General features: G+C 39.6%; 3 protein-coding genes and 1 non-coding gene across 6 annotated transcripts; 2 read left to right on the forward strand and 2 right to left on the reverse strand.

Moving 5' to 3' along the window:
• Positions 1 to 190: 190 nt before the first annotated feature.
• On the forward strand, positions 191 to 12231 carry LOC133717142 (protein REDUCED CHLOROPLAST COVERAGE 1). 3 transcript variants are annotated; one of them, XM_062143799.1, is made up of 25 exons: positions 191 to 529; positions 830 to 968; positions 1075 to 1136; positions 1596 to 1691; positions 2229 to 2301; positions 2396 to 2731; positions 2846 to 2913; positions 3017 to 3148; positions 3240 to 3281; positions 3377 to 3901; positions 4034 to 4191; positions 4282 to 4810; positions 4915 to 4977; positions 5075 to 5176; positions 5667 to 5984; positions 6323 to 6415; positions 6526 to 6627; positions 6712 to 6816; positions 7066 to 7199; positions 7623 to 7806; positions 8460 to 8591; positions 8781 to 8893; positions 9153 to 9240; positions 9630 to 11830; positions 11982 to 12231. In XM_062143799.1, exons 2-24 carry the CDS (start codon positions 905 to 907, stop codon positions 11682 to 11684), a joined length of 5574 nt encoding a protein of 1857 aa, XP_061999783.1. In that variant the 5' UTR covers positions 191 to 529; positions 830 to 904; the 3' UTR covers positions 11685 to 11830; positions 11982 to 12231. The 3 variants fall into 3 exon arrangements, with proteins under 3 accessions (XP_061999783.1, XP_061999784.1, XP_061999785.1); XM_062143800.1 differs by having other exon boundaries at positions 836 to 968; XM_062143801.1 differs by having other exon boundaries at positions 192 to 529; positions 1599 to 1691.
• A 768-nt stretch (positions 12232 to 12999) lies between these two features.
• Positions 13000 to 15094, reverse strand: LOC133717143 (cytochrome b561 and DOMON domain-containing protein At3g61750). The gene is made up of 4 exons (XM_062143803.1): positions 14741 to 15094; positions 14255 to 14654; positions 13592 to 13878; positions 13000 to 13489 (listed from the first exon to the last, which is right to left on the reverse strand). The coding sequence occupies exons 1-4, from the start codon at positions 14981 to 14983 to the stop codon at positions 13211 to 13213; spliced, it is 1209 nt and encodes a 402-aa protein (XP_061999787.1). The 5' UTR covers positions 14984 to 15094; the 3' UTR covers positions 13000 to 13210.
• A 655-nt stretch (positions 15095 to 15749) lies between these two features.
• Positions 15750 to 24711, reverse strand: LOC133718066 (uncharacterized). Its single transcript, XM_062144862.1, has 2 exons — positions 24336 to 24711; positions 15750 to 17091 (listed from the first exon to the last, which is right to left on the reverse strand). The coding sequence occupies exons 1-2, from the start codon at positions 24408 to 24410 to the stop codon at positions 16429 to 16431; spliced, it is 738 nt and encodes a 245-aa protein (XP_062000846.1). The 5' UTR covers positions 24411 to 24711; the 3' UTR covers positions 15750 to 16428.
• LOC133719111 (small nucleolar RNA Z279/snoR105/snoR108) lies at positions 24147 to 24245 on the forward strand. The gene has a single exon (XR_009850839.1). It is a non-coding gene; the product is annotated as a small nucleolar RNA Z279/snoR105/snoR108 (small nucleolar RNA).
• Positions 24712 to 25565: the final 854 nt, after the last annotated feature.

Below are 25565 nucleotides of genomic sequence, written 5' to 3' on the forward strand. Positions count from 1 at the left end.
ACCTTATGTACCCTAGTGCAAGCAGAAGCATTATCAAAACCCAAATTTATATTCTGATTAAAAATCCATGGAATTTAGAAGAAAAATAAAAATTGCATCCTACTTTCCCAAAGCAGAATGATAATTACTCAGCATAAGCCAGAAAAAACTGGCATAAAAGGCCAAATGTTTGCTTCTGACTGTTAAATCTCAACCCTTCCTTCCTTATCACACCCATCTCTCTCTATATCTCTTCCCCCCTCTCTTCCTTCTATTTTTGCCCTTCTTCCTCTTCATTGTTATATTGCCTTGCTTCCCCATTATCCAAACTCTCTGAAGCTCACACAACTCATAGAAACCTAGAGAGGCCTTACCTTCATTCATATCCTTCTCCACAATTAGCTTATAAGCTATGGTTTTCTATATGGTTGGTACAGCTCAGTAGCTCATACCTATTTATTGCTCTCTGCTTCTCGTATCTTTCAACTCATTGATATAGTGCAATAAAGACTTGCTCTGTTCTCTCTTGCAATAGTTTTCAGACACTTAGGTAATCATTACTATAACTCCACAGTCTTGCAATGAATACTCTGTTTCCATTTTTCAGAGGCTCTGTACGTGGCCTCTGCTATGTTTACTGCTTTCTTTTCCATTTCCTCTTCAATTCAGCTATTTTATCTTGAGGATATGGATTGCTAGTGTGTGGTGGTACTGGGTTTTATGACTTTTATCCTACTGAACTTTTGCTTAAAGTAGAAGCACTTTTTCAATACGGCTCGTGTTCTAAAAACCTTATCTTTCTCCTTGGGTACTGTATTCTTGCTAATTAAGATTGATTACACTATAACAGTTTCAGGTAGCTAACTATTTGGGAGTGTAATAAGCATCTTCAAGCTTAAGCTCATTTCAAACAAGAAAGCTGAAAATGGCACCCAGAAACAGTCGTGGAAAGGGCAAAGGTGGAGAGAAGAAGAAGAAGGAAGAGAAGGGTATCAATTAGCTTCTCTTCAAATTGTTTATTTACCACCAAGTTTGATTCTTTAATAAAAAAATTAATTAAACTAATTGTGTTGCTATTTTTTAATCACTATGCAGTTCTTCCTGTTGTGATGGACATCACTGTGAACCTTCCAGATGAAAGCAGTGTTGTTTTGAAGGTGATTGATAATTAGTGTTAATTTTAAGAGTACTCTTTGTTTTATTGCTTTTATTTCACATGGGCAATTTTTATTTTTTTGCTGGGTTCTGCCGACGTGGTTGATTTGGGCTACATGGTGTCTTGATTATTCTATGCCCAAAGACAGCATGTAGTCTCAAAATTAGTTCTTTGGTAGGTTTGGTTCATGTGGTTAACTCCAAAGCCCAAACTTTAGACACCACCAACTTCCATGATGGAATCTAGAAAAGCCTCTTGCAAAGCACTAGATGTAATATGCTTTTCTTGTCCTTATTTTTCTTGCTTATGGCAAGTTTACGTTAGCAAATTAACTGTCGTATATTCTGATTCTCAAAGGACAAAAGTTTCTGTTGCAATACTTATTACCACTCCTCGTATCTCTTTTGCTGATAACTTTTGGATTTTTGAGCATATTGGTGGAATAACTGTTGAATTTTAGCAGGGAATATCGACGGACAGGATCATCGACGTTCGCCAACTATTATCAGTCAACACAGAAACTTGTAACATCACCAATTTTTCACTATCCCATGAGGTAGTTTCCACAACCCACATTGTCATTATTATCTTTCCTCACAATTCCAAATTTTCATTTGTGTGGAATCCAGAAAGGTGGAGTTATAATTATCCATGATTCGATTGGAGCAAATTGAACGTCATACAAGACATTTCATTGCCAAAAAAGTCTTCTATCTAACCATTAAAATCGTCCGACCCACCAATCACGTTAGAAAAAATTAAAGTTTTCTTTCTAAATATCACCAACAATTCATTCGATATTATATAAAATACTTTTGCAACTCTACTCCAATTATATATGTGTTGACATGTGATTCGTCAGACTCTTAAATAGTAGTAGTTCGACCGCCTGACTCAAGATCTTCTTATCTTCGCACTCGGCGTGTATTCCATCACCGAATCTAAAAGAATTCAAATTTTTTTTTTGGCTGTTTTAATATTCCTCGTGACATGTGGCTCAACGGTTAGCAGAATAAAAGCAACGTCCCATTTTCTATGACTCTACCAAAATATTAAAGTCAAACGACCATAAAATCATTGTCGTTCATTGCAGGTAAGAGGGAAACGTTTAAAAGATACGGTGGACGTCTCCGCACTCAAGCCATGCGTCATCACCTTGGTCGAAGGTAAATGCTCTAACCCAATACGGCACCGTTTTGGCTTTCTTCTACTTCATCCTCCTTGATAATTGATAAAGCTCACTGTTCAAATTTTTCTCAGAGGACTATGATGAAGAGCGCGCCACCGCGCACGTGCGGCGCGTGCTGGACATCGTGGCCTGCACGACGAGCTTTGGCGCGTCACCGACGCCTCCGCCGACTCCAGCGAAGGACCAAAGCCTCAAGCCCGACGCCTCGTCCGCAGTCCTCTCCGGTAAAAATTCGCAGGATAATAAGACCGCCAAGAAATCCACCGCCGCCAAGCCTCAAGGCTCTGCCGGAGCCGATAAGCGTGACGTGGCGGTCGACTCGGACGCCGAGCTGAGCCACTCTTGCCTCAAGCTCGGTTCCTTCTACGACTTCTTCTCTCTCGCTCATCTCACTCCCCCTCTGCAATGTAAGCCCTTCTCTCTCTCTCTCTCTCTCTCTCTCTCTCTCTCTCTCTCTCAGAGACTGAGGGATAGTATTGTAATTTTGCTTAATCTGAGTGCCATTGGTGTGATTGTTGCAGTTATCCGAAGGGTGACGAAACGACATGTCGATGAGATTTCCGGCGATGATCACCTGTTTTCTCTTGAAGTAAGACCTTCTTCTACAATGGCATCTTTCACACTAAGAATTGATTTATTAGGTTTGAAATTTTGAAGGTTGAAAATTGATGTTATATGGTGGAAATGGTCAGGTGAAGCTTTGCAATGGGAAGGTGGTTCTGGTTGAAGCTTGCAGAAAGGGATTCTATAGTGTAGGGAAGCAGCGCATTCTGTGTCACAACCTCGTCGATTTGCTACGCCAGCTTAGTAGAGCTTTTGACAATGTTAGTTTGCCTAGTTATGCTTTCATAATGTGAAATGTGAGATGTTTGTCAGCTTTGTATTGATTATGTGCATGTTTATCTTGTTTTTTAGGCTTACGATGATCTGCTGAAAGCATTTTTGGAACGTAATAAGGTACACTACTGTTGTGCTTTATTTCGTGTGTTGGTTTTTGTTGCGGTGTTACTTGTGTGTTTTGTGATTAATTAGTTTTCTTTGGTTGTTTGCAGTTTGGGAATCTTCCCTATGGCTTTCGAGCAAACACATGGCTTGTACCGCCTATTGCAGGGCAGTCGCCTTCAGGTTTCCCTGCTCTTCCTGTGGAGGATGAAGCTTGGGGAGGAAATGGAGGGGGTCTAGGAAGGGATGGGCAATTTGATCTGATTCCTTGGGCTAATGAGTTTTGGTATATTGCATCTATGCCTTGCAAGACGGCGGAGGAGAGGCAGGTTCGAGATAGGAAGGCATTCCTTCTTCACAGCCTATTTGTTGACGTTTCCATTTTTAGAGCCATTAAGGCTGTGCAGCATGTGATGGCAAAGCCGGAATTAACATGTTCAGCTGCAAACAGTGAGGTTCTTTATACTGAGAGAGTAGGGGACCTGAATGTGATAGTAACAAAGGATGTTAACAATGCGAGCTGTAAGGTAGATACTAAAATTGATGGAATTCAGGCAACTGGAGTGGATAAAAAGAATCTAGCACAACGAAACCTTCTTAAAGGGATCACTGCTGACGAGAACACCGCTGCACATGTGAGTTATTGTATGGAATATTGTCGTTGATCAGTCCTACTCTCTTACAGTATGAGATTCCTTTTTTTTATTTTTTATTTTATTTTTATCTCGGTTCATTTATGATAAGTCTTCATTAACATATGGGTGCAGGATGTCACCACTCTAGGTGTTGTCAATGTCCGATATTGTGGTCACATTGCAGTTGTGAAAGTTGAGGGCAAAGAAACTAAGAAAGTCGGTTCTCCATCCCAAAGCATTGACCTCCTTGATCAACCTGAAGGTGGTGCCAATGCCCTTAATATCAACAGGTACTCATTAATGTGTGATTATGTAAAGCTATCAACCATCTGTCATGGGGTTTTGTTAAATGAACCTAACTAGTGCCTTGATCCTTGCAGTTTGAGATTACTACTTCACACTACTACACCTTCAGAGCAGAATAAACTGGCATCACATGGGCAAGGTCTGGAACATGAAGAGCTTTCTGCTTCCTGCGCTTTTGTTGAGAAGCTATTAGAAGAAAGTCTTGCTAAGCTTGACAAAGAGGAGCTAGATTCTGATAGTTTTGTGAGATGGGAACTAGGAGCTTGCTGGATACAACACTTGCAAGACCAAAAAAATACAGACAAGGATAAGAAACCATTGGGTGGGAAGGCTAAGAATGAGATGAAGGTCGAGGGACTTGGGACACCTCTTAAATCCCTTAAGAACACGAAGAAGAAATCAGATGGAGCCAATATTAAAGTGCAGTCTGATAGCTCAAAGTCGCATGCAGATGGTGTTGTGGGAGAAGTAGAAAATGCTATAGGTTCTGTGGAATCAAAGTTTGAAACCAGTGCTAAAGAAAATGAGCTTGTGCTGACAGAGATGCTCTCTGACGCAGCCTTTGCTCGACTAAAAGAATCAGAAACTGGACTTCATTGCAAGGTAATACATAGTAGGTGTCACTAGAGGCTGTACGGCATTTATTTATTTGTTTAATACCTATTGCTTGTTGCATGTATAAAGTTAATGTTCCTTGTGCTTGACAGTCTCTGCAAGAACTGATCGACTTATCTCAGAAGTATTACTCTGAAGTTGCTCTTCCAAAACTGGTAATGAAAAAATATTATTTGATTTATATTTCTTCTCTCCCTGTATGTAAGTATTATTATGAAGACTCATGTTTCTAGAATTTATCGTAAAATGCAGGTAGCCGATTTTGGTTCATTGGAACTTTCACCAGTTGATGGTCGAACTTTAACTGATTTCATGCATACTAGAGGTCTTCGGATGCGTTCTCTGGGGCAAGTTGTAAGTTTCTTTCTAAGTTATGGTTTTTACTTTACATGTCTTATAGATATACACCCCAGTAACTTCTTCCTGTGTCCTCAAAATTGTTGTATATGGTCTATTTCTTTTGAACTTTGAAACGTAGTTCTTGTAATATCCCATTTTTCAGGAGGTTCTTTTGATTTATGTTGCTTTGATAGTTTGATATATGTTATAAATCAAAAAAAAAAAAAAAACAAAGAGAATGATAGTTTCTCCGGCTTGCTCAGTACCACTTTTATTATGCATTTGTGACTGTTGGACAATGTTAAAACTTAACAAGCTTCCAATGTTTTTAAACATTAAACTATAAAAGTTAATTCTGCTCGTTTCACTTATAAATACCATTAACTTGCACTACCTCTCACATCCAAACTGGAATTCTCCAAAAATTTGAATATGTTTAGAGGATATGTAGAATGCTTCTTAGCGGGTTTGATATTGAATGACAATTGCTTTTTGTTGTCTTTAGGTCAAGCTATCGGAGAAGCTATCACATGTGCAGTCCCTTTGCATTCATGAGATGATAGTGCGAGCTTTTAAGCACATACTTCAGGCAGTGATTGCTGCTGTTAATAACACTGAGAAAATGGCTGCCTCGATTGCTGCTGCATTGAATCTTATGTTGGGGGCTCCAGAAAATGAAGAATTCAATAAGTCTTTCAATGTGCATTCCCTTGTGTGGAGATGGCTGGAAGTATTCTTGCGAAAGAGATATGGATGGGATGTTAGCAGCTTCAACTACAATGATGTGAGGAGATTTGCGATTCTACGTGGCCTGTGTCATAAGGTATATAGCATTAGTCAATGGATGGTAGATTCTAGATGGCCTGCATATATTAACATTGTCTAAGAAATTCACTTTATAAATCTATAAGGCTCATACTTGCAATCATGAATTTGCATTAAGCATTCTCTTTCCTGGCTTCCTTTTTCTTTGAATGCAGTGATCTCTATAATATCATTGTATACGAGGGTTAAGTTATACAAATATAATATTTTTGTGTCTCATTTAATTTCAGGATACTTGTACATAAAGATATTATTTATTGTGTAATTAATAACAAGAATTTGCGTATGGACTAAAATCAGAACACTGACATTCTGTTCTCTCTTTCCTGATTTTAGGTGGGCATTGAGATGGTTCCACGAGATTTTGATATGGAGTCTCCAAATCCATTTCAGAGTTCTGATATTGTCAGCTTAGTTCCAGTACATAAGGTGATGACTGGACATCAAATATTAGAATCATCTTTTTCTTTTCCACTTGAGTTTAAGTTTTGAGTGGGTTCATCTTTTTTAATATTACTGTGTCTTCTGTTTCTTTCCAGCAAGCTGCATGCTCTTCGGCAGATGGTAGGCAACTATTGGAGTCATCAAAAACAGCCTTAGATAAGGGAAAACTTGAAGATGCAGTTGCATATGGCACTAAGGTATGTGGTGCTCGAACAGTTTCTACTTCATTTGTTTATTAGTATTCTAGTTGCTGACTGACTATACTTTTTTGGCATTTGTAGGCTCTTGCAAAGCTGGTAGCAGTTTGTGGTCCATACCATCGAATGACAGCAGGAGCTTACAGCCTCCTTGCTGTAGTTTTATATCACACTGGAGATTTTAATCAGGTCTGTTGTTATCCCTTTTGTTTTGGTATTCCTGGAACATGCCTGACACCAAAAATGTTACCTTTCTTGATCAGTCTCTGTCCCTTAACCAACAATCGTTAGGGGATTGGAAACATGTGATATACTTTCATATTTTTATTGTTAAAGGCTGGGAGCAGCTTGTGCTTCTAATATGAAAAGAGCATCATGTTTCCCTTTCTCTTACTATTGTTTCATGCCAAGATGACCAACTATTTGTTAAAATCACAGGCTACAATTTATCAGCAAAAGGCTCTGGATATCAATGAGAGAGAATTAGGGCTTGACCATCCAGACACCATGAAGAGTTATGGGGATCTTGCTGTGTTCTATTACAGACTTCAACATACAGAGCTTGCTCTCAAGTATGGTCTTTTGCTTGTTTAAAGTGTTCTTTTCATATGGAATGTCTTAAAACTTATATGGGGAATCGTTTTTTGACTGCCAATTGGTTGCTTTGAATAAGTCACAATCTTATTGGTTCAAGCTCATGTTTTTGTATGGCACATCTCTTTGGACCCTAAAATTTGTTCATTTCTACATGACTAGATTTTGACATCATGATTCCTTCAACATATGGAACTGTCCAACTGGGTATTTGGCAATAACCAATTTTGTCTTGCTTTGCCAAAGTATCTCAATTATACAAAGAAAAACATAACAGGAGAGAGAAAGTCATAAGACTCATATCTGCATAGTGCATAGCATATAGTCACTGATATTTATGTTTTTCTGTCTTACTTTTCCCATGAGTAAAAGCTTACAATTGTTCCTTTTTTCTGATTCAGATATGTGAAACGTGCTCTGTATCTCTTGCATCTCACATGTGGACCATCTCATCCAAACACTGCTGCAACATACATCAACGTGGCTATGATGGAAGAAGGCCTGGGAAATGTACATGTTGCCCTCAGATATCTACACAAGGCTTTGAAGTGTAATCAGAAGTTACTTGGCCCAGATCATATTCAGGTTTCCTTTTGTTTGTTTATTTATTTATTTTGTAATATATATTTTTATATATAATTTAGGCTGAAGCTAGAATTTTCTTTATTCAGATTATTGGTGATATGTTCTTAAAGATTCTATTTGATGCCCAGATGGAACATCTGAGTAGCAATAGTTGCAACACTGTGTAGTTGTGTTAACCTGGAGTCTTGGTTGTTTTTCGTTGTGGATGGGAATAGGAATTATGGAAAGGATTTCATAGATGGGCTAGAAGATTGTTTCAAATGAATATTTCAATCATATATAGAAAATTTGATTTTGGTTTTTCTTTTCCTTTATTCCCCATTGCATTTCCATGCCAGTTATAGTAATGGTGAACAACTTGATTGTTAGGAGTTTCTCTTAGGTGGTAGTAAAGTCATTACTTCTAACTCTAACCATCTCCCAATAACAAAGTCTTTTTAACTAGCAGTATATTATAGGTCAGATGCTAGTCACTAGGCAGTTACTGGAAAAAATGAGGACTTGGTTGTAACAAGTAAACCACCTGTGAAACATTGTGCCATTTTGCATATGTGCTTACAGATGTGCTACCATATTATTTATTTTATATATTAATTTTTTTATTTGCTTATTTACTTGAGAATTAAGTCATCTGAAAGTTAAAATCTCTCCAGACAGCGGCTAGTTACCATGCTATTGCAATTGCACTCTCATTGATGGAAGCGTACCCTTTAAGTGTTCAGCATGAGCAGACAACATTGCAAATTCTGCGTGCAAAGCTTGGACCAGATGATCTACGTACACAAGTATCTCTCTCATCTAGTCATACGTTTTTTATTTAGTTTTATTCAAGTATCATCTTCTCCAATGGTTGATCTTTACCATTTATATTTGAGATATTTGGTAAATACCTTCTTATCTTGATTAAATTATTATTATTATTATTATTATTTTTCTTGAAGTTAAACACTAAAAGTTTTGAGCATATCGTGCAGGATGCTGCTGCCTGGCTTGAGTACTTTGAGTCCAAGGCTTTTGAACAGCAAGAAGCTGCAAGAAATGGGACTCGAAAACCAGATGCATCTATAGCCAGCAAAGGCCACTTAAGGTTTGTTAGCAAGAACTGATATAATGGAACTTCGTTTAATACTCAAGTTGATATAATTTACTTTCTACTTTTCCGCACCATTGGAATCATCAGCTATCCATCTACCTAAATTTGATTGACGTGAAACAAAGACATGGATTGAATCTAATAATGGATCACTAAAATGGACTTTTCTCTAATTAAACATATCCTGCACTGAAACTTTTTCTTATTAGTACATATCTTTCTTAATACTTTTTGGTTTTCACAAAATTGGCAGCGTATCAGATTTGCTTGACTACATCAATCCCACTCATGATGCTAAAGGGAGAGATGCGGCAATGAAGAGGAAAACCTACATAACAAAGGTACGTTGGAGCCTTGACCATGTTCATGTTTGGTTTTGTTTGCCAATTTTATACACATCCTTAATGTAAATGGAATCTGGGATAAACTTAAATCAGTTTCTTGTTACCAATGTGTCCAATAGAAGATGAAATCTGCAAATTGGTCCAGACGTATTGGTTACTATGAAACTGATAGAAATGTTTCTCAAAATGGATCAATAAAATACTTTGATGGCAAGCTATATTTGACAGCCTCTCAGATTTGGAAAGGAAGACAGTCAATAGTCCAGTTGTGGGCGTTATGGAAACTTCTTTTTTGGTCTTGAAAACATTATGGAAATACCTCATCCTGCATTGGAATATTATTTGTTGTAATGCAACTTGTTAAGCTATTTCAATTTACTGTGCAGTTGAAGGAAAAATCCTATCAAACTATCAGCTCAGCAAGTTCTGACGAATCTTCAAAAGAAACCACAAAAGAGGTTTCAGACGAAGAAACACATACACTTGAACCAAGAGAAAGAACAGATCCCATCCAAGAAAACATCCCGGCTTCAGTTGAACCCCAGCATGTTGTAGAAGAGATTCCTGAGGAAAATTCAAACATGAGCTCTTCTGAAACACATGTTGAAGGGGAAGATGACTGGCATCCAGTTCAAAGGCCTAGATCAGCGGGTTCATATGGGCGGCGTGTAAAGCAGCGGCGGGCAGCTATTGGGAAGGTTTATAGTTACCAGAAGAAATATGTAGACGCTGATATGGATTACCCTTCAGTGAAGAATACTAACCAAAACAGTAGGTATTACCTTCTAAAGAAAAGGCCAACATCTCATGGAAGTTATACAGAAAATCAGATTGCGAATCCCTCCCAAGGTACTAAATTTGGACGGAGAATGGTAAAAGCTGTAGCATACAGAGTCAAGTCTATGCCTTTGTCTACCAAAGTTGTTGCAGCAGAAAGTTTGAGTTCCTCATCAGAAGTCAGTCCAAATGTTTCACCACATGGGATTGGTCCAGTTAAAGGTTCTATAGTCAGTCTTGGAAAATCTCCTTCATACAAGGAAGTAGCATTGGCTCCACCAGGTAGTATTGCTAAAATGCAAACTGTTTTCCCTCAGAGTGGCATTCCAGATAACCATGAGCATGGTATCCAAAGACAAGAAGAGAAAATAATTGAAATCAAAGGAGATTCCAAACCAAAGGCTGTAGTTGAAACTATACTTGAAGAAAAGAAGGATCCTGTATTGGTTTCCACAGATGTGTTACGAGAGAAAACTGGACCTGTTGAGAAGAAAGAAGATACTAATTCACCTGAAGTGAAGGAAGATAAAAATTCACTGATATTCGGGACCGTGGATGAACTTGGATCCAGTGCTGTTAAGTTTCAAGAGGCAGCAGTTGATAACGTATTAGTAGATGGACTGCCAAAATCCATTGATTCTGCCAAGGAGGGACTCTGTGAGAACAATCCATCTGGCACTTCTGAATTGCATGATTCCAACTCCACTTTGCAAGGAGTAGATGATTTGGAGGCATCCTCGCTTGTTACTTCAGCTGATACTCGGGGATTGCCAAATAAGAAGTTGTCTGCATCGGCAGCTCCATTCAATCCCTCACCATCCACTCGTGCTGCTCCGGTTCCCATGAACATTGCTATACCTTCTGGTGCGGGTTCTGTCCCAACCATTGCACCTTGGCCAGTAAACCTGAATATTCACCCAGGGGCAGCTACTGTCTTACCCACAGTTAATCCCATGTGCTCCTCTCCTCATCATCCATACCCTTCTCCCCCTGCTACCCCGAATATCATACAGCCATTGCCATTTATGTTCCCTCCTCCTTACAGTCAACCCCAAGTTGTACGAACCAGTACCTTTCCTGTGACTAGTGCATTTCATCCAAATCATTACACATGGCAGTGCAATGTGAATCCTAATGTATCCGAGTTTGTACCTACAACAGTTTGGCATGGTTGCCATCCAATGGAATTCTCTGCCCCAGCACCTGTTGTTGAGCCAATTTCTGATCCCTCTCCCTTGGAGTCAAAAATTCAGAATGATGATTCTGCTCCAGTTCTGCCAGTGGACATTGATAATGTGGGGGAAACTAAGAAAGAAGCGGACATTCTAACATCAGAGGCAACTTGTAATCCAATTGAAAGTGTCAAGGAAGTTGGTCCAGATCTTTGTGGGGTTGAGAATGCTCAGAACGAACCATGTGACAGCCCAAATGGAAAAGTTGGAAGTAGCGCTGAAAGGACGACTGATGGAGAGAAAACCTTCAGCATTTTGATAAGGGGCAGAAGAAACCGAAAGCAGACTCTGAGAATGCCAGTAAGTTTGCTCAGTCGACCATATGGCTCACAGTCATTCAAAGTCATATATAACAGGGTGGTCAGGGGGAATGATGCGTCCAAACCCATCAGCTTTTCATCTAGTGAAAACTGCACAGCTACTGCTACATAAACCCTAATTTGTTTCTGTTACCAATCGGGTATAGCAGACCCTCGTCGATTATATGCAGAAGGGACAGGATTCACTTGATCCCTTGGCTCTTACATTCACAACCTTGCGATATTCTACTTATACATGGTTGGCGTAAAAGAGTTCAGGTTAGTGCTCTGAGGCTCTGACTAAGCCTTGTTGTAGCAATTTATTCTCATTGAGTTGTTTATAGTAAATTTAAATGGCAAAACGTATGTATAGCTTACTTTAATTTTTCCTGATCAAATGTATATTCTCTGTCTGAACTGTTATGTGCAGGTTACAGTAGGAAGCTCACTTTTGTTGGAACTTCCATGGGGAGAGTTTATGGGGTGAAAATTTTGGTTCATCACATAGTAAGAAAATTTTGTTATTCTGGATGTCGGAACCACAGCGCATTTGAAACTGATATTATTTTGATTTTTAATTTGGATCAATTGTACATGACTTGATTATTCTTTGTCACCATTCCTTCTCTCATTTTAGACGAGTATTAACACTAGTTTCAGTGAATCATTTTTCTGTTGCACTTACAATGATGTTGTGATTCTTGTTAAATCATTGCCAGTTAAAGTTCAGATTAAACGTTTGGTTGTTCCTACAGAATTAAACGTTTAGTTCTTCTTCATAAAGGCTTCCGGAAAATCCAAGTGGAAGGAGATTCTTTGATCTTTATCGAGTGTTTCAACTGTCTGTTTTCCACTCTTAGAATCAAAATAGTCGTTCTAGGCATACAGTGGTCGAGTGCCCGGTGCCCCCTTTGAAGGGAAACATACTTTTCAAGCACAAATCGAGGAGAGAAGAAAGAAAAGAACGGACATTGAAGCACAATTGCAAATTGGAGCTCTGGTGACAAGTCCAGCAAACCACCACAAATCGCAGTGCACCATTGCCAGCCACCGCCCCTGTCGGCTCTACCACATCACCACCTTTACCTCAGTTGCTTATTCAGGTCCAAGACTTGGTTGACCTTTTCCCTTTATGCCATCCATTACATCAATTTCACTACTTTTCCACATCTGACTAAACCTAACCATTCGGTTTTTTTTCAGCCACTGCACTTTAAGCATATTGGAACCCAGGATAAAAATGGAACTTTGGTTTGTATCAAATTAACAAAAGAAGTATCTGCCTAGGGAAACAGGGGACAGCCAAAATGAATAAAGAAGCTCAAATGCTCAATCCATACAACCTTTCATGACATCTAAAGACAAATGTTAGCTTCAGGAACACAACATCCAGCTATGCAGTCAACCACCAAGTATCCACATACAGTTAGTTCACCCAAAAAAAAAAAAAAAAAAAAGAAGAAGATTGAAATGCTGTGCAGTAGTGCAGTACAACTCTTTGACTTGGCCTTTTTCACAGTGGTGAAGATAGCAAGTTGAAATTTGTCTTAGATGCCAAGCCTGGAATCATTTCTCATCCTTCTTTGTACTATAAAGGAATAACTGAAATCTACACTGAAATTTGGCAGAGAACGTTTCGAGGAGTGTGAAATATGTCGCCTATGGAACCGGATTCATTTGGAAGTTTGGAGGCATATTCTTATTTTCTGTCCTCCTCATCCTTGCCAAAACTTCTAAAACAATGACTGCGATAAGAATTCCGCTGAGAAAAAATCCATAACTAATCTTCCATTCAATGCCTGCAGCTCCAATGTTGATCCCCAGAACTATGTTCACAGCTGCAAAGAAGATTGCAAACCTTCCAAACCAGTGGTGGTACCAATTCCAGTACTTTCTAATCTTGGCATCCTTGCCTGGTCTTAGAAAGAATGCCAATATCTGGAAATCCAAAGGTAAAAAACACAAAATGATCAGCTTAGTGGTCAAGGAATAACAGTAACAACACTATACAAGAAGTGGATATAAGTGTGAGGAACAAACCTGAAGGATAATAAGCACAAGAACAAAGATTCCAATTGCTCTATGTGTTTGGAAATTGGCGTCTATTTTATTATAGAGTTTTTGTCCAAGTACCACTGCTGCAAGGCCAATGACAAATCCCACAAATTGAATAATTGAATGGAGATAGTACCACAAGGGGTCCTTGTGCTTGAAGTATCTTGGGACAATTGCCCCCAAAGGAATGATTATACCCCATCCAAATATGGCCAATATTCCATGGTTCTTCTTCATCTGGCCAAAATCACTAGGTGCCTCAGATGCAGAACCTGTAAAGCTTTTACGCTTAGAGAACAAACCAACAATGTATATCCAGTATTGTACTGCTTATAAGAATGCATTTGCATGTTTCTGATCGAATAGAGAGAATTAAAGCTAATTGGTAATGGTTGGAGAGGCTGGAATTGCATGTATCTTTAGAATTCCCAATGCAGGATTCTAGATCTCCAACATGTTCCATCATGTGTGACCACACATTGGGCCATGCAGATTTAGAATTATTTAGAACATCCAACCCAAAACTATTCTCAGTGAGTGAAAGAAGCTGAAGATCTCATCATATATAATGCAAGGAAATTGGAAGTAAATTAACAAAAATGAGCTAGTGTCAAAGAGCACAATAGCCTACAAGGAGATGAACAAAACCTGCAGAGAAGTCGAACTTGATGGTGGTTTTATCGGTGTGTTTTGTTAAGTGGTTGTTGTGCTTGGGGTAACCGCTTCCAACGGCCAAGATAAGAGGTTGCCGAGAAAGATGAGCTAGGAATTTCAACTGGAATGCCAAGTAAATCCTAGGGCCATGAAGCACAACAGTAGCAGGAATACCAGTAAGTGGCAATTCACCTTTGTCTGGTATAACTTGCGAAGACTTTGAACCTTGCAAATAGTATTGCTTAATTCTTGCATGGCCTTTTCTATTAACCCATCCCACTATGGCACTTGAACCAACCATCAATCCATCTCTGGAAAATCCCATTCCTACCCACCCAGTGGTGTACACAGCAGATAATATAATGTTCATTACATGATCTTCAGTTTGGGTGTACTGCAACAAAAAAATGATTAACTTATAGATTAATTAAACATAACAAGAAAAAGAAGTGAAGGTTGTATAATTGAAAAAAGACATACCCTCAAAACAAAAGTGTTCCAAATAGGCCTGCAGACTATATCAGATGAATTACCATATGGTGGTGGCATGAAACTAGCCAGATCATTATTAACACAAATCTCTGATACTCCACCAGACCCATCTATAGTATTACCACCCTGGACATTACTATCATCACCACCCAAAACAAAAACCTTGGCCTCCAAGAAAAGGAGAAGAGCACATAACCTCAAAACCAAGAGCCAAGTCCCCGAATTCGCCATTTCAAAAACCTGAAATTTTGAAATGAGATCTTAGGCTTAGAACAAGAGGTGGCACAGATCATGAACAAAGTGGGTTGTGATTTGTGAAAGAGAAGGCATATTCAGGAGGTTGAGAGGTTTTAGTCTCTTGGGCTTGAAGTAATATTGGGATATGGTTGGTGGTGGTGGGGTTTGTTCGTAGTGGTTGCTGATGGATAATAATTTCCCGCCAATTCTTACAAACTAACCCCCAACAATGTATGAACTGTTTTCAATTAACTCTTCTATATTATTAGGAGGGAATGAGGGATATCATCATCTTGGAAAACATGATAAAATTTCAATATATATTAGGAAATTTTTCTACAACAACCTAAAAAAAAAAAGGAATAATTTGAGGGCCATGTAATGATAAATATATAGATGAGTGATGAAGCTTTGAAGTTGACTTGTTGTGTATTACAAGATACCATAATGAAGTCTTGTACTTAACAGCTTAGCTCAAACAGAAGGAAGAAGAATCTATAGTAAATTAATTGGAAAATGTAACCATCCAACCCTTTACATTAGAGTGATAGCGATCTCATATCTTTAAATCTTGATTGGTTCAAAAACACCATTAGTATGACCCAAGAGAAAAAGAAAGGAGAACAACACTCTCTTATGGAGAATGAAAGGTAATTGAAGTACTGTAGCAGCCAGATTTTTTTTTTTGAAGGGAAAGACGACAAACTATATTAATTGAAACTGAGGAGTACATGGAGCGATGCAAACGCATCGAAAGAAAAATAATAAAACATAACAAGATACACAATCGCATCTATAATGAAGAAAAAACAATAAAACATAGCAAGATGCACAAACATTTATCACACTTCACACAATGATTATTGATGAGTTTCTAAGCAATACACAGAGTTAGAGACTTGATACACGTCATGTAGTAAAAATGATAGACAATAATAGTTGATCGGCATGTTTCCAAGCCAGGCAGGGCCAGCTGAAATTCAGGCAAAGTTTGGTTTCAAAGAATCAACAGATTGAAGCAACAAACATGAAGGCTGTGTTGCGGTCTCAAGATTCAGCATTTCAATTTATTAGGCCGGCTTCCTGAATCCTGATTCACCCCATTCTGCTTGATAAAAAAGTTATTCTTGTGACCATCAAATGTGACCTTCCTCTCACAACATGTGTGCAGATTAGAGTAATCAGATGCAACCATTACTAATCATTTCTCCTCCTTGCTAGCTCGGCTGCTGCTAGAATTTCCACATTCTAACAGCTTAAGTTTTGGGGATCAGTGGTAAACCAATCAATAAACTTTATCATGGTGTCAGAGAAAGAAATACTAAGTTCAAATCCTTGTCATTGCCTCCATTATCCTACCCGCCTATCTTTTTCAGAACAATGGGAAGTGAACGAACTTTAAATGCAACATTGACACCAAAACAAAGCATGGAAGTGATTTAGCCACGAATCCTAAAGATATGTTCCTCACCACTCTTCTCATCAACCTTGACAAGCCATTTGCTCTTATTACCATTCCTCTTCTTGAAACCACCCCTTTTTTCTGCTTCATTCGAAACTCTTCCACCACCCCAATCTTCCTTTCCGATCATGGTGACCTGCATACCTTTTCCAATGGGATGCTTCATCGACCTCACGACAACCCTCTCCTCCTTCACTCCCTTCACATGTCCTTCGAATCCTTTTCTTTCACCAACCAAGTTAGTAGCCACAACCACTGATTTTCTCGGATTAACATCCAGCAACTTCATCAACCCTGCGTACTCATCATTCTTGCAATCAACCAGAGAGAAATCAATGTTCTCGTAATTCGTCAATAGCTCAAAAGGGTCACCGGTCTTGAATTCTACCAAGTCTTTTAGGCCGGAGTCTTTGATCACTTTCTTTGATTCAGCTAGATCTGGCTCCGGAAGGATGCAAACCAATTTGCCTCCGGTGTGTTTTGCAGCAGCTGCTAAGGCAATTGTAGATGGGGAAGCACTTGATGTCACCTCCACTATGAGCTTGGCTTTCATGCCTGCTGCCAAGGCTGACACGAATTCATTGCTCCCTGGCTCTTGTGTTAACTTCACTGAGTCACATTGTCTTCTGCGATCATTGCACTGAAGATAAATGAAATTGGAGTTGGCAAGTGTGATTAATAATCTTATAATTAATATGGTTCATGATACTCCAAATGCATGAAAATGTTCTCGTTGTTGTAGTATACATGAATCATATTGTAGTATATATGAGTCATAGTATAAATGTCTATATCATGTATAAATAGGCACTTGAGTGTATAGATAAGGTACTTGAGTGTATAATATAGGTATAGAGACTTGTGTGACAAGCTTTATGACAAAGGGCAACAAGCATGGCAATTATCATCATCACAGCTACCATGATTGAGCTGCAGCTGTAAATCAAGTTGATACCAAGCTTGAGATTATCTTTGAGCTTTCACACTTGTAATGTATTCCTATAAATACCCTCTTGTATGAGATGAATAAACACACATGAATCTCCATTCTCTCTGCAATATTACTCTCTCTACATTCCTGTTAATTTACGTTTTTCCTCAAACACGTTATCAGCACGAAATTGCTCTAGAATTAGAATCGAAATTGACAAGAGTAGAGGAAGTTCATAATCCAATCAAAGTCATTTTTCCAAACCTACAAAAAACCTCCAAACCCTAGCAAATATCAAAGCCCCTGATTCAAGAAGCTCAGAACCGGCCTCAGAATCTCAAGAACCGGCCGGAAACTACCTGAACCGGCCACCGGAAAATTTGGAGTGCTGCCGGACCGCTGCCGAGACCTGCCGAGCAGCTGCGCAGAAGCTGCAGAGAAGCCCTGCCGAGATCTGCCGAGAAGCTGCCGAGCGAGTCCTGCCGAGAAGCTGCCGAGCGCATCTGCCGAGACCTGCCGAGCAGCTGCGTAGAAGCTGTCGACAGCACCTGCCGAGAGCTGCCGAAAGAATCTGCCGAGCTGCTGCCGAAGACCTGCCGAGCAGCTGCCGAGCTGCTGCCGAGCAGCTGTCGACACATCTGTCGACAGATCTGTCGGGCACTTTTCCGGCGACTTTCGGGACACTTTTCCGGCGACTTTCCGGACACTTTTCCGGCGACTTTTCGGACAATTTTCTCGATTTTTTCCAGCGACTTTTAAGTCACCTCCGACAACCTTTTCCGGACAAATTTTCCGGCGACACTATTTCAAGGTATTTCTTATTAAAAGTTCCTGTTTTTTGAGTTTGTATTACTTTTCTCTTCTTTTCAGGGACTTGTAATCAAAAAGGCGGAATTATAGAAATTCACGCTAAACGAACTAAGAGCGTTCGTAATCTATGAACTAAGAGTGTTCATAATATTCGGACTAAGAGCGTCCGCAAGCATCGATTTTTGAACTAAAAGCGGAATCGTGGGGATTCACGCTAAACGAACTAAGAGCGTTCGTAATCAATGAACTAAGAGTGTTCATAATATTCGGACTAAGAGCGTCCGCAAACATCATTGTTTTGGTCTAATCCAAATATTCTTGGAAATTGATTTCTTGGTAGCATAGCTCGGAAATCTTATTATTTTAGTTTTCGTGGAAGTTTAAACTCCGAAACTAATATATCTTCTCTTCTTATTTTTCAGAATGTCGAATGAACCTAGACTCGACTTTTCAATACTTGACTCAACAGGCTCGGAATACCATGGCTGGGTAACCGACGTTGAGAACCATCTCACTGCGAGAGGGATATTACCCATAATCCAGGCACCTAACGAGGGTCTTGTGTTCCAACGAACACCCACAAAGCACGCACAAGCTATTATCTTGATGCGACGCCATATGGATAAAGCACTCAGATTGGAATACATGTCAATCAAAGATGCAAGAGACCTATGGGCAGCGCTAGAAGAGCGCTTTGGTAATATCCAAGATTCCCTCCTCCCTGACTTGAAGGTTCAGTGGAACAATATACGATTCTCAGACTTCAAGTCTGTTGCTGAATACAATTCAGAAGCTCTTCGCCTAAAGGCCATGCTGAAGTTCTGTGAAAAACCTCTCACAGAAGAAGAGCTAATTGAGAAAACTCTCTCCACCTTCCCCGTCCAAGCAATTATACTATCAAAGCAGCATCGCACTGAATTTAATGCTGGACGACTTACAAGGTTCAATGAGCTCATCAATATTTTGTCAGTAGCTGAGAAGCACGACAACATCCTTGTAAAGAATTATAATCCAAGGCCCATTGAAACCAAGAGCGTTCGTGAGGCGAATTATAATGCACCCAAAAGAGGGCGCAAGGAGCGGTACCCTAATAACAGGGGACATGAAGGACATATGGGTCCATATAACCGCCCCAATAAAGAAGGAAACCGCAACTTTAGAGCGGACACACGTGGTGGCAATTCCACACGTAGGAGAGGTGGATATGGCAACACCATGGGCCGTCGAGGTAGCACCATGGGCCGTGGAGGTCGCACCATGAGACATGGTGGTAACAACAACCCTCCTAGGCAATATCCACAACGTGCACAACCTGCACCTCAAATGGAGGGATATAACCACAATGACATGTGTCATCGATGTGGATCAATTGAGCATTGGTTCAAGCAATGCCATGCAAGTACCCAACTAGCTGCAAGCTACAAGGAGTATAGGCAATTGAGAGAGCAAGAAACCAATCTTGCTGAAGATGAAGATATAAATCTTGCTGAAGGTAAAGATATCAATCTTGCTGAAGATGAAGATGGTGAAGATATCACTCTCACCACTGAGGACTTCAAAGCTGCAGATAAAGAGCACGAGGATGCCGCAGACTTTGATTAGAATAGTCCTTTCTATTTTCCAAGAATGGCAAATGTGCCTTAGTCAAATGACAATTGTATTAAAACTTTTTCTCATGTGGCGCATCCAATGTAGTATGATGTCTAGGAAAGTAATTGAGATCGGGGTACTTAAGCGAGCCTCGCTCCACCAACATCTCTCTACTTTCCTGGTCATATTCATTGGAGTTACCAAACGGATTGAGTAACTACAATTTGTCTAAAGTTTGATTTTATTATGGAATAGACTTTGGAAAACTTTGATGTAATCATTGATTATTTTCCTTATTAATAAAGTGTCGCATTATTATTCAATGTCATGGACATGTGTTAAATTCCGAACTTTATATAAAGAGCCAATAGTTTTCATGTGGAAACACATTGTGAGAATGGACAAGAATTCCTTTGCATTACCTCTAATAACTACGGACATAAACGAGTATTAGAGAAACTTATGTGTCACTCTAGTGGGTTGTATGCAACCACTATTCGAGCCATTGAATCAAACCATGTCATAAGAGATGACTTATGGGATTCTGACACATATAGGCTTTGGCAAGAACGTTTGAGATATCCAGGTTGTGATATGATGCTCCGTATATTAAAGACTTCACACGGACATCCATTCTTCACAACGAAAAGAAGTACGAACCAAAGATTGGTCCAAAGAGTTACTTCTAAAAGATATCATTCGTTTTGCAAAGCTTGCTATTTTAGCAAAAATAGGATTGAGACCATCCTATGCAAAGGACACTAAAGAAAATATGCCATTCTTGCAAAGAATTCAAGGTGATATTTGTGGACCTATTCAACCAACTTGCGGACGTTTAAATATCTCATGATGTTGGTTGACACGCAAACACACTAATCACGTGTTGTGCCATTGTCCATCTATAAAAGCTGCTTATGCTATACTCATAGCACATATAATATGACAACGGGCTCACTTCCCGGATCATCCTATTTAGTCATTTGGATTTTGACTATGCTAGTGAGTATACATCGAAGATTTTCGATGGTTATTGCAAAGGGAGTGATGTTGGACATCACATTCCCATATACACACCTAAATGGTCTCATGGAAATAACTACGATGGTAGTTCAGACATTGGCAATGCGCACCAATCTCTTTATATCCGCTTAGGGTGATGCAATATCGCATACAACTATGCTAATTCCTCTATGACCTACCGCCACTCAATGTATCCCTGCGTTACAGCTAGTGACTGGGTACAAATATTTTGTACTTACGCACATTCGAGTGAGTCATTTATGTGCCAATGTGAGCCATTTATGTGCCAATTGCGCCGCCACAGCGCCTATGGTAGGTCCTTAAAAACAAGTGAGCAACTTAGTTGGAATTGAGACTCCAACAATCGTCCACCACTTAATGCCCTTGAAAGGCGATCTCTTTCCCGTTTGATTTACGGATGTCACTTTGATGAGACAGTCTTCCCGTCGTTAGGGGGAGATAAGAACACGAATGTTCAGCAGGAACGACAGGAATTGTCGTGGTCTGTCCCCACTATGTCTCATCTCGATCCCTATTAAAGTGACGAGATCACACACATTTGCTGCAAAAATGCCTGCAAGGAAGGATGTCCCTACAAAAGGACGTAGCGCCACCCTACACAGAGGTAGGCAAGGCGCTAACGCCATAGAAAGTGGCACTCTGGCGTTACAGGCCATGGCCCCAGCTAGGATGCGTGGGAAGCCCGTGGATTCGAAGGATATTTTGGCATCCTTAGATCATCGACACTCAACATCCGTCTCATGAGTATCTTCTGGATTATGGTTATCGTTGGGGGACGCCTCAACGTCAGAACCTATTCCTGAGAATATAGAGCTTTATGAAAATTACACTAGTGTACATGAGACGTGGAATAGAAACTCCATCATAATTGATGATGTAGATGCGCATTTTGATGCGCATGAGTTTGTTGAGATTGATGATATCGAACCACGCTCCGTTGAAGCATGAATACCAACGTAGAGAAATTTAGCCTAAATGGAAAGATGCGATCCAGATTAAACGAAAAGGAAGGTCTTTGAGCCAGTGATGCCAACACCTCCTTACATAAAACCTATTGATTAATGGGTCTTCGTTAGAAAGCGTGTTGAGAAAACGAGATGGCAATCTCGCCTTATGGCGCAAGGCTTCTCACAAAACGCCCTGGAATTGACTACGATGAGACATATTCTCACGTAATGGATGACATTACATCCACTACCCTGTCAGTTTGGTAGTTTCCAAATAACTGAACATGCAGCTTATAAATGTGGTCACTACGTATCTCTATGGGGATCTAGATACGGAATATACATGAAAGTTCATAGTGAAACTTTATTTACCCAAATCAAGTGGCTCTAGACCACGGAGCGCGTTTGCAATAGAATTGAAACGCTCACTAAAGTGACTACTTGATTGGGAAGGGATATGCCCTTGCGTTTCCATAACAAGTTTCGGATTCTATCACGGTTTTCATGTTAAACATGATCTTCATTAGAAGCCCTCAAAGAGTTAAGGGAAACCGTTGAACACTTGAAATCCGAGTTTGAGATGAAGGATTTTTGGGGAAACACGATTAAGCCTCGGTTTTTGAACTTGAGCACCGTGTTGATAGATGCTTAGGCATTTTGACAAGGTCAAGCCTTCAAGCACCCCATGATCATTCGTAGTCTTGATCCTGAAAAGGATCCTCTTCGTCTGAATGGATGATCGGACGAAGATGTGCTAGAGAGGCTGAAGTGCCTTACTCAAGTACAATAAAGCGCATTATTGTACTTAGCTCAATGCACAAGACTGGACATCTCACTTTGCCATAAACTTGTTAGCTAAAGGTATAGCTCTGCGCCAACGCAATGCCATTAGATTGGTATAAAAAGATATCTTTCGATAACTTGAGATGTACGATCGATATGGGCTTATTCTATCCCTACAAAGAAATGATGGAATCAGACCCATCACACACCAGAAACGCCGCCAAATGCTGGCCTGCGTTTTCTATTCCTACCCCAAAACGACAGAAGTGTTTTGGAAAGTTTTGCTGATATTTGGTATCTGTTGACCCATACAAAGGCCTTCCCAGACTGGTAAAGTGTTCACCATGGGTAAGACCGCGATACCTTGAAGGTCTACAGAATAGACCTTAGTCGCTATATCCTCGAACAATGCAGAGATTATTGCTCTTCACGAAGTAGTTCGTGAATGTATATGGACTGGATCCATAGTTACGCATGTTCGAACAGTTGTGGTTTGAAGTCTACCACAGATGAGCCTACAAGCATTTAAGATAATGCTGCTTGTTTTGAAACAAATGAAGCAAGGCTGCATCAAAAGCGACAACATCAAGCATAAAATCAGCAACAACAGACTCTCCTAAAAGATCAAACAGAGGGGGAGATGTCTACATATATTGTCTCGAAACGTGAAGAGTGTGTTGTGCTCTTTTTTCCCTTTCGACCGAGGTTATTTTTGTCCCATAGGGTTTTTATTACTCGACAAGGTTTTTAATGAGGCAACGAGAGAAACACCACGTTTGGGAGACACAAGGAGGAGTAACTAAATCAGGGGGAGTATCCAGAAACATACTCCACACTCAACGCGCGTTGTGCTCTTTTTCTCCTTCGACCAAGATTGTTTTTTCCCACAGGGTTTTATTACTTGGCAAGGTTTTTAACGAGGCAATTTCGAAGCGCACGGCCTAGACAATGCTATTAAACATGAAATATCCAAGGGGGAGTGTTGTAGTATACATGAATCATATTGTAGTATATATGAGTCATAGTATAAATGTCTATATCATGTATAAATAGGCACTTGAGTGTATAGATAAGGTACTTGAGTGTATAATATAGGTATAGAGACTTGTGTGACAAGCTTTATGCCAAAGGGCAACAAGCATGGCAAGTATCATCATCACAGCTACCATGATTGAGCTGCAGCTGTAAATCAAGTTGATACCAAGCTTGAGATTATCTTTGAGCTTTCACACTTGTAATGTATTCCTATAAATACCCTCTTGTATGAGATGAATAAACACACATGAATCTCCATTCTCTCTGCAATATTACTCTCTCTACATTCCTGTTAATTTACGTTTTTCCTCAAACACTCGTCCTACTTTTAGCTTGATATGTTGTTAGATCGTCAATTCAGACGATTATTAAGTTTTACTCCGAATGTATGATCCGGATTAAGTTCTGGCAATATAACATGTCCAAAAAAATGGCATTATAAGAATTTCATGCAAAGGGTGTTGTTTTGTCATACAATTCTATGCACCTATTTTAGAACATGACTAACCCAAATGACCACTTAAATCAATCATGTGTTATGATCCTTCAGTCAGAAACAGGATATGATGAGTGGTCAATAACCGCATTATGCGAGATGGGTGTCTGCTCATGCCTGGCTACGACAATTAGGCACCCCCATCTTAACCATCTGATCCCAAATAAAAGAAAATTCATGTGTAACATTCTAACAGATTATATATATTGACGAAATACGACACAAAGACGAAAGAGGGAATGAAAATGTACCAGTTTGATGGTGTCAAAGTAAGCTTTTGTTGCAGATGCTGCAGACCATTCCATCCTCATAGCCCCCATGGCCATAATATGAATACAAACTGTGCCAAATTCCAAAAACCTGCCACTAATGATCGAAGATGCAAACGAAACTTGGGGTGCAAGCAATCAAGGGCAGGGAATTAGAACTTTTGATTGTTCTTGGATTTAGGCCAAGCTAGAATAAGAACAATGAAGTATAGTCCTGGTTTATTGTTAGTGCTCGACTGGGATCGATAGATATATATAGTTCTCTCCTTATTTCTTGCTTTGACTTGTTTTGGTAACCAAATAAGGAGTGAGCACCGTTCTGTATGATTGGAGTTCATTAATAACGCGTTGATGAAACCGTGTTATATAACTAACTCAGATAATTTTCCCCAAAAAAGGGAAACTTACTGTTTAAAACCTCAGTCAAACTCATTGTTTTTGTTTGACCGTAGTTAAACTCACCCATTGAAGTTTCTTTAGGTTGTTATAGCTCACCTCTAGAAGTTTCTACCATCGGTTTACTTGTAATTAGGACCGACTATGCTATAGGCAACCCATATCCCAGAACGGTGCTCACTCCCCTGGAACTTATGCACAGCCACAAGTCAATGCGGGATATGGGATCCAATTTAATGGGGGATTTACTCAACTCAACAGTAACTTCATTCAACTCAAATTTCGTAACACGGCTATAAATAATAGCCAAGCCCTTTCAGTTGTAATTGTAGCATTTCTACATAAATTCTAGTCTAATCCTAACCCAAATTAAACAATTATCGAGGTTTCCTCCTCAATGCGCTAATGATCCGTATTGCCTCCACCACCAGACGCCACAATTTGTTCCCTCTTTATCTTTCTAATCTATCTAACTCTTATGAAATGCAGATAGCTAGGATTCATCTCCAACTCTTATTTAAAACCTTTGTGCTTGATTGCCAGAGGCGCCAAGGCACGTCAAAGCATCAAAGCATGTGGCAACTTAGTTAACTAGGGTTGCCATTAGACTAATAACTTTTGGTGTAGAAATAGTGACAGAAGGTTATATGTCCTGTGCTGTGAAGCGAAGGTAATGACCTTTTGTAAAAATAGAGTATGCATGTATCAGAGCTTAAGTGTAAGGTGAACCAACAAACAAGAAAGGATTTTCGACCACTATTGAAAGACCAAGAAGATGTGAGCAGAGCCTGTTCTCAAGTTAAGAGGCTTAGTGCA

This window comes from Rosa rugosa, chromosome 6 (assembly GCF_958449725.1).
Source record: "Rosa rugosa chromosome 6, drRosRugo1.1, whole genome shotgun sequence".
In the NCBI taxonomy this organism is placed as follows: domain Eukaryota; kingdom Viridiplantae; phylum Streptophyta; class Magnoliopsida; order Rosales; family Rosaceae; genus Rosa; species Rosa rugosa.

Bases quoted from the DNA above. Each gene is read 5' to 3' on its own strand.
- LOC133717143 (XM_062143803.1), bottom strand. From the start codon at position 14,983: ATGGCGAATTCGGGGACTTGGCTCTTGGTTTTGAGGTTATGTGCTCTT. The intron at 13,879-14,254 runs GTTTTGTTCATC...AAAGCTTTACAG, and splicing joins CAAGTTCGACTTCTCTGCAG to GTTCTGCATCTGAGGCACCT. The intron at 13,490-13,591 runs GTTTGTTCCTCA...TTGGATTTCCAG, and splicing joins TTGTGCTTATTATCCTTCAG to ATATTGGCATTCTTTCTAAG.
- LOC133718066 (XM_062144862.1), bottom strand. From the start codon at position 24,410: ATGGCCATGGGGGCTATGAGGATGGAATGGTCTGCAGCATCTGCAACA. The intron at 17,092-24,335 runs GTACATTTTCAT...ATTTATCTTCAG, and splicing joins ACTTTGACACCATCAAACTG to TGCAATGATCGCAGAAGACA.
- LOC133717142 (XM_062143799.1), top strand. From the start codon at position 905: ATGGCACCCAGAAACAGTCGTGGAAAGGGCAAAGGTGGAGAGAAGAAG. The intron at 6,416-6,525 runs GTGATGACTGGA...GTTTCTTTCCAG, and splicing joins GCTTAGTTCCAGTACATAAG to CAAGCTGCATGCTCTTCGGC. The intron at 7,807-8,459 runs GTTTCCTTTTGT...AAATCTCTCCAG, and splicing joins TTGGCCCAGATCATATTCAG to ACAGCGGCTAGTTACCATGC.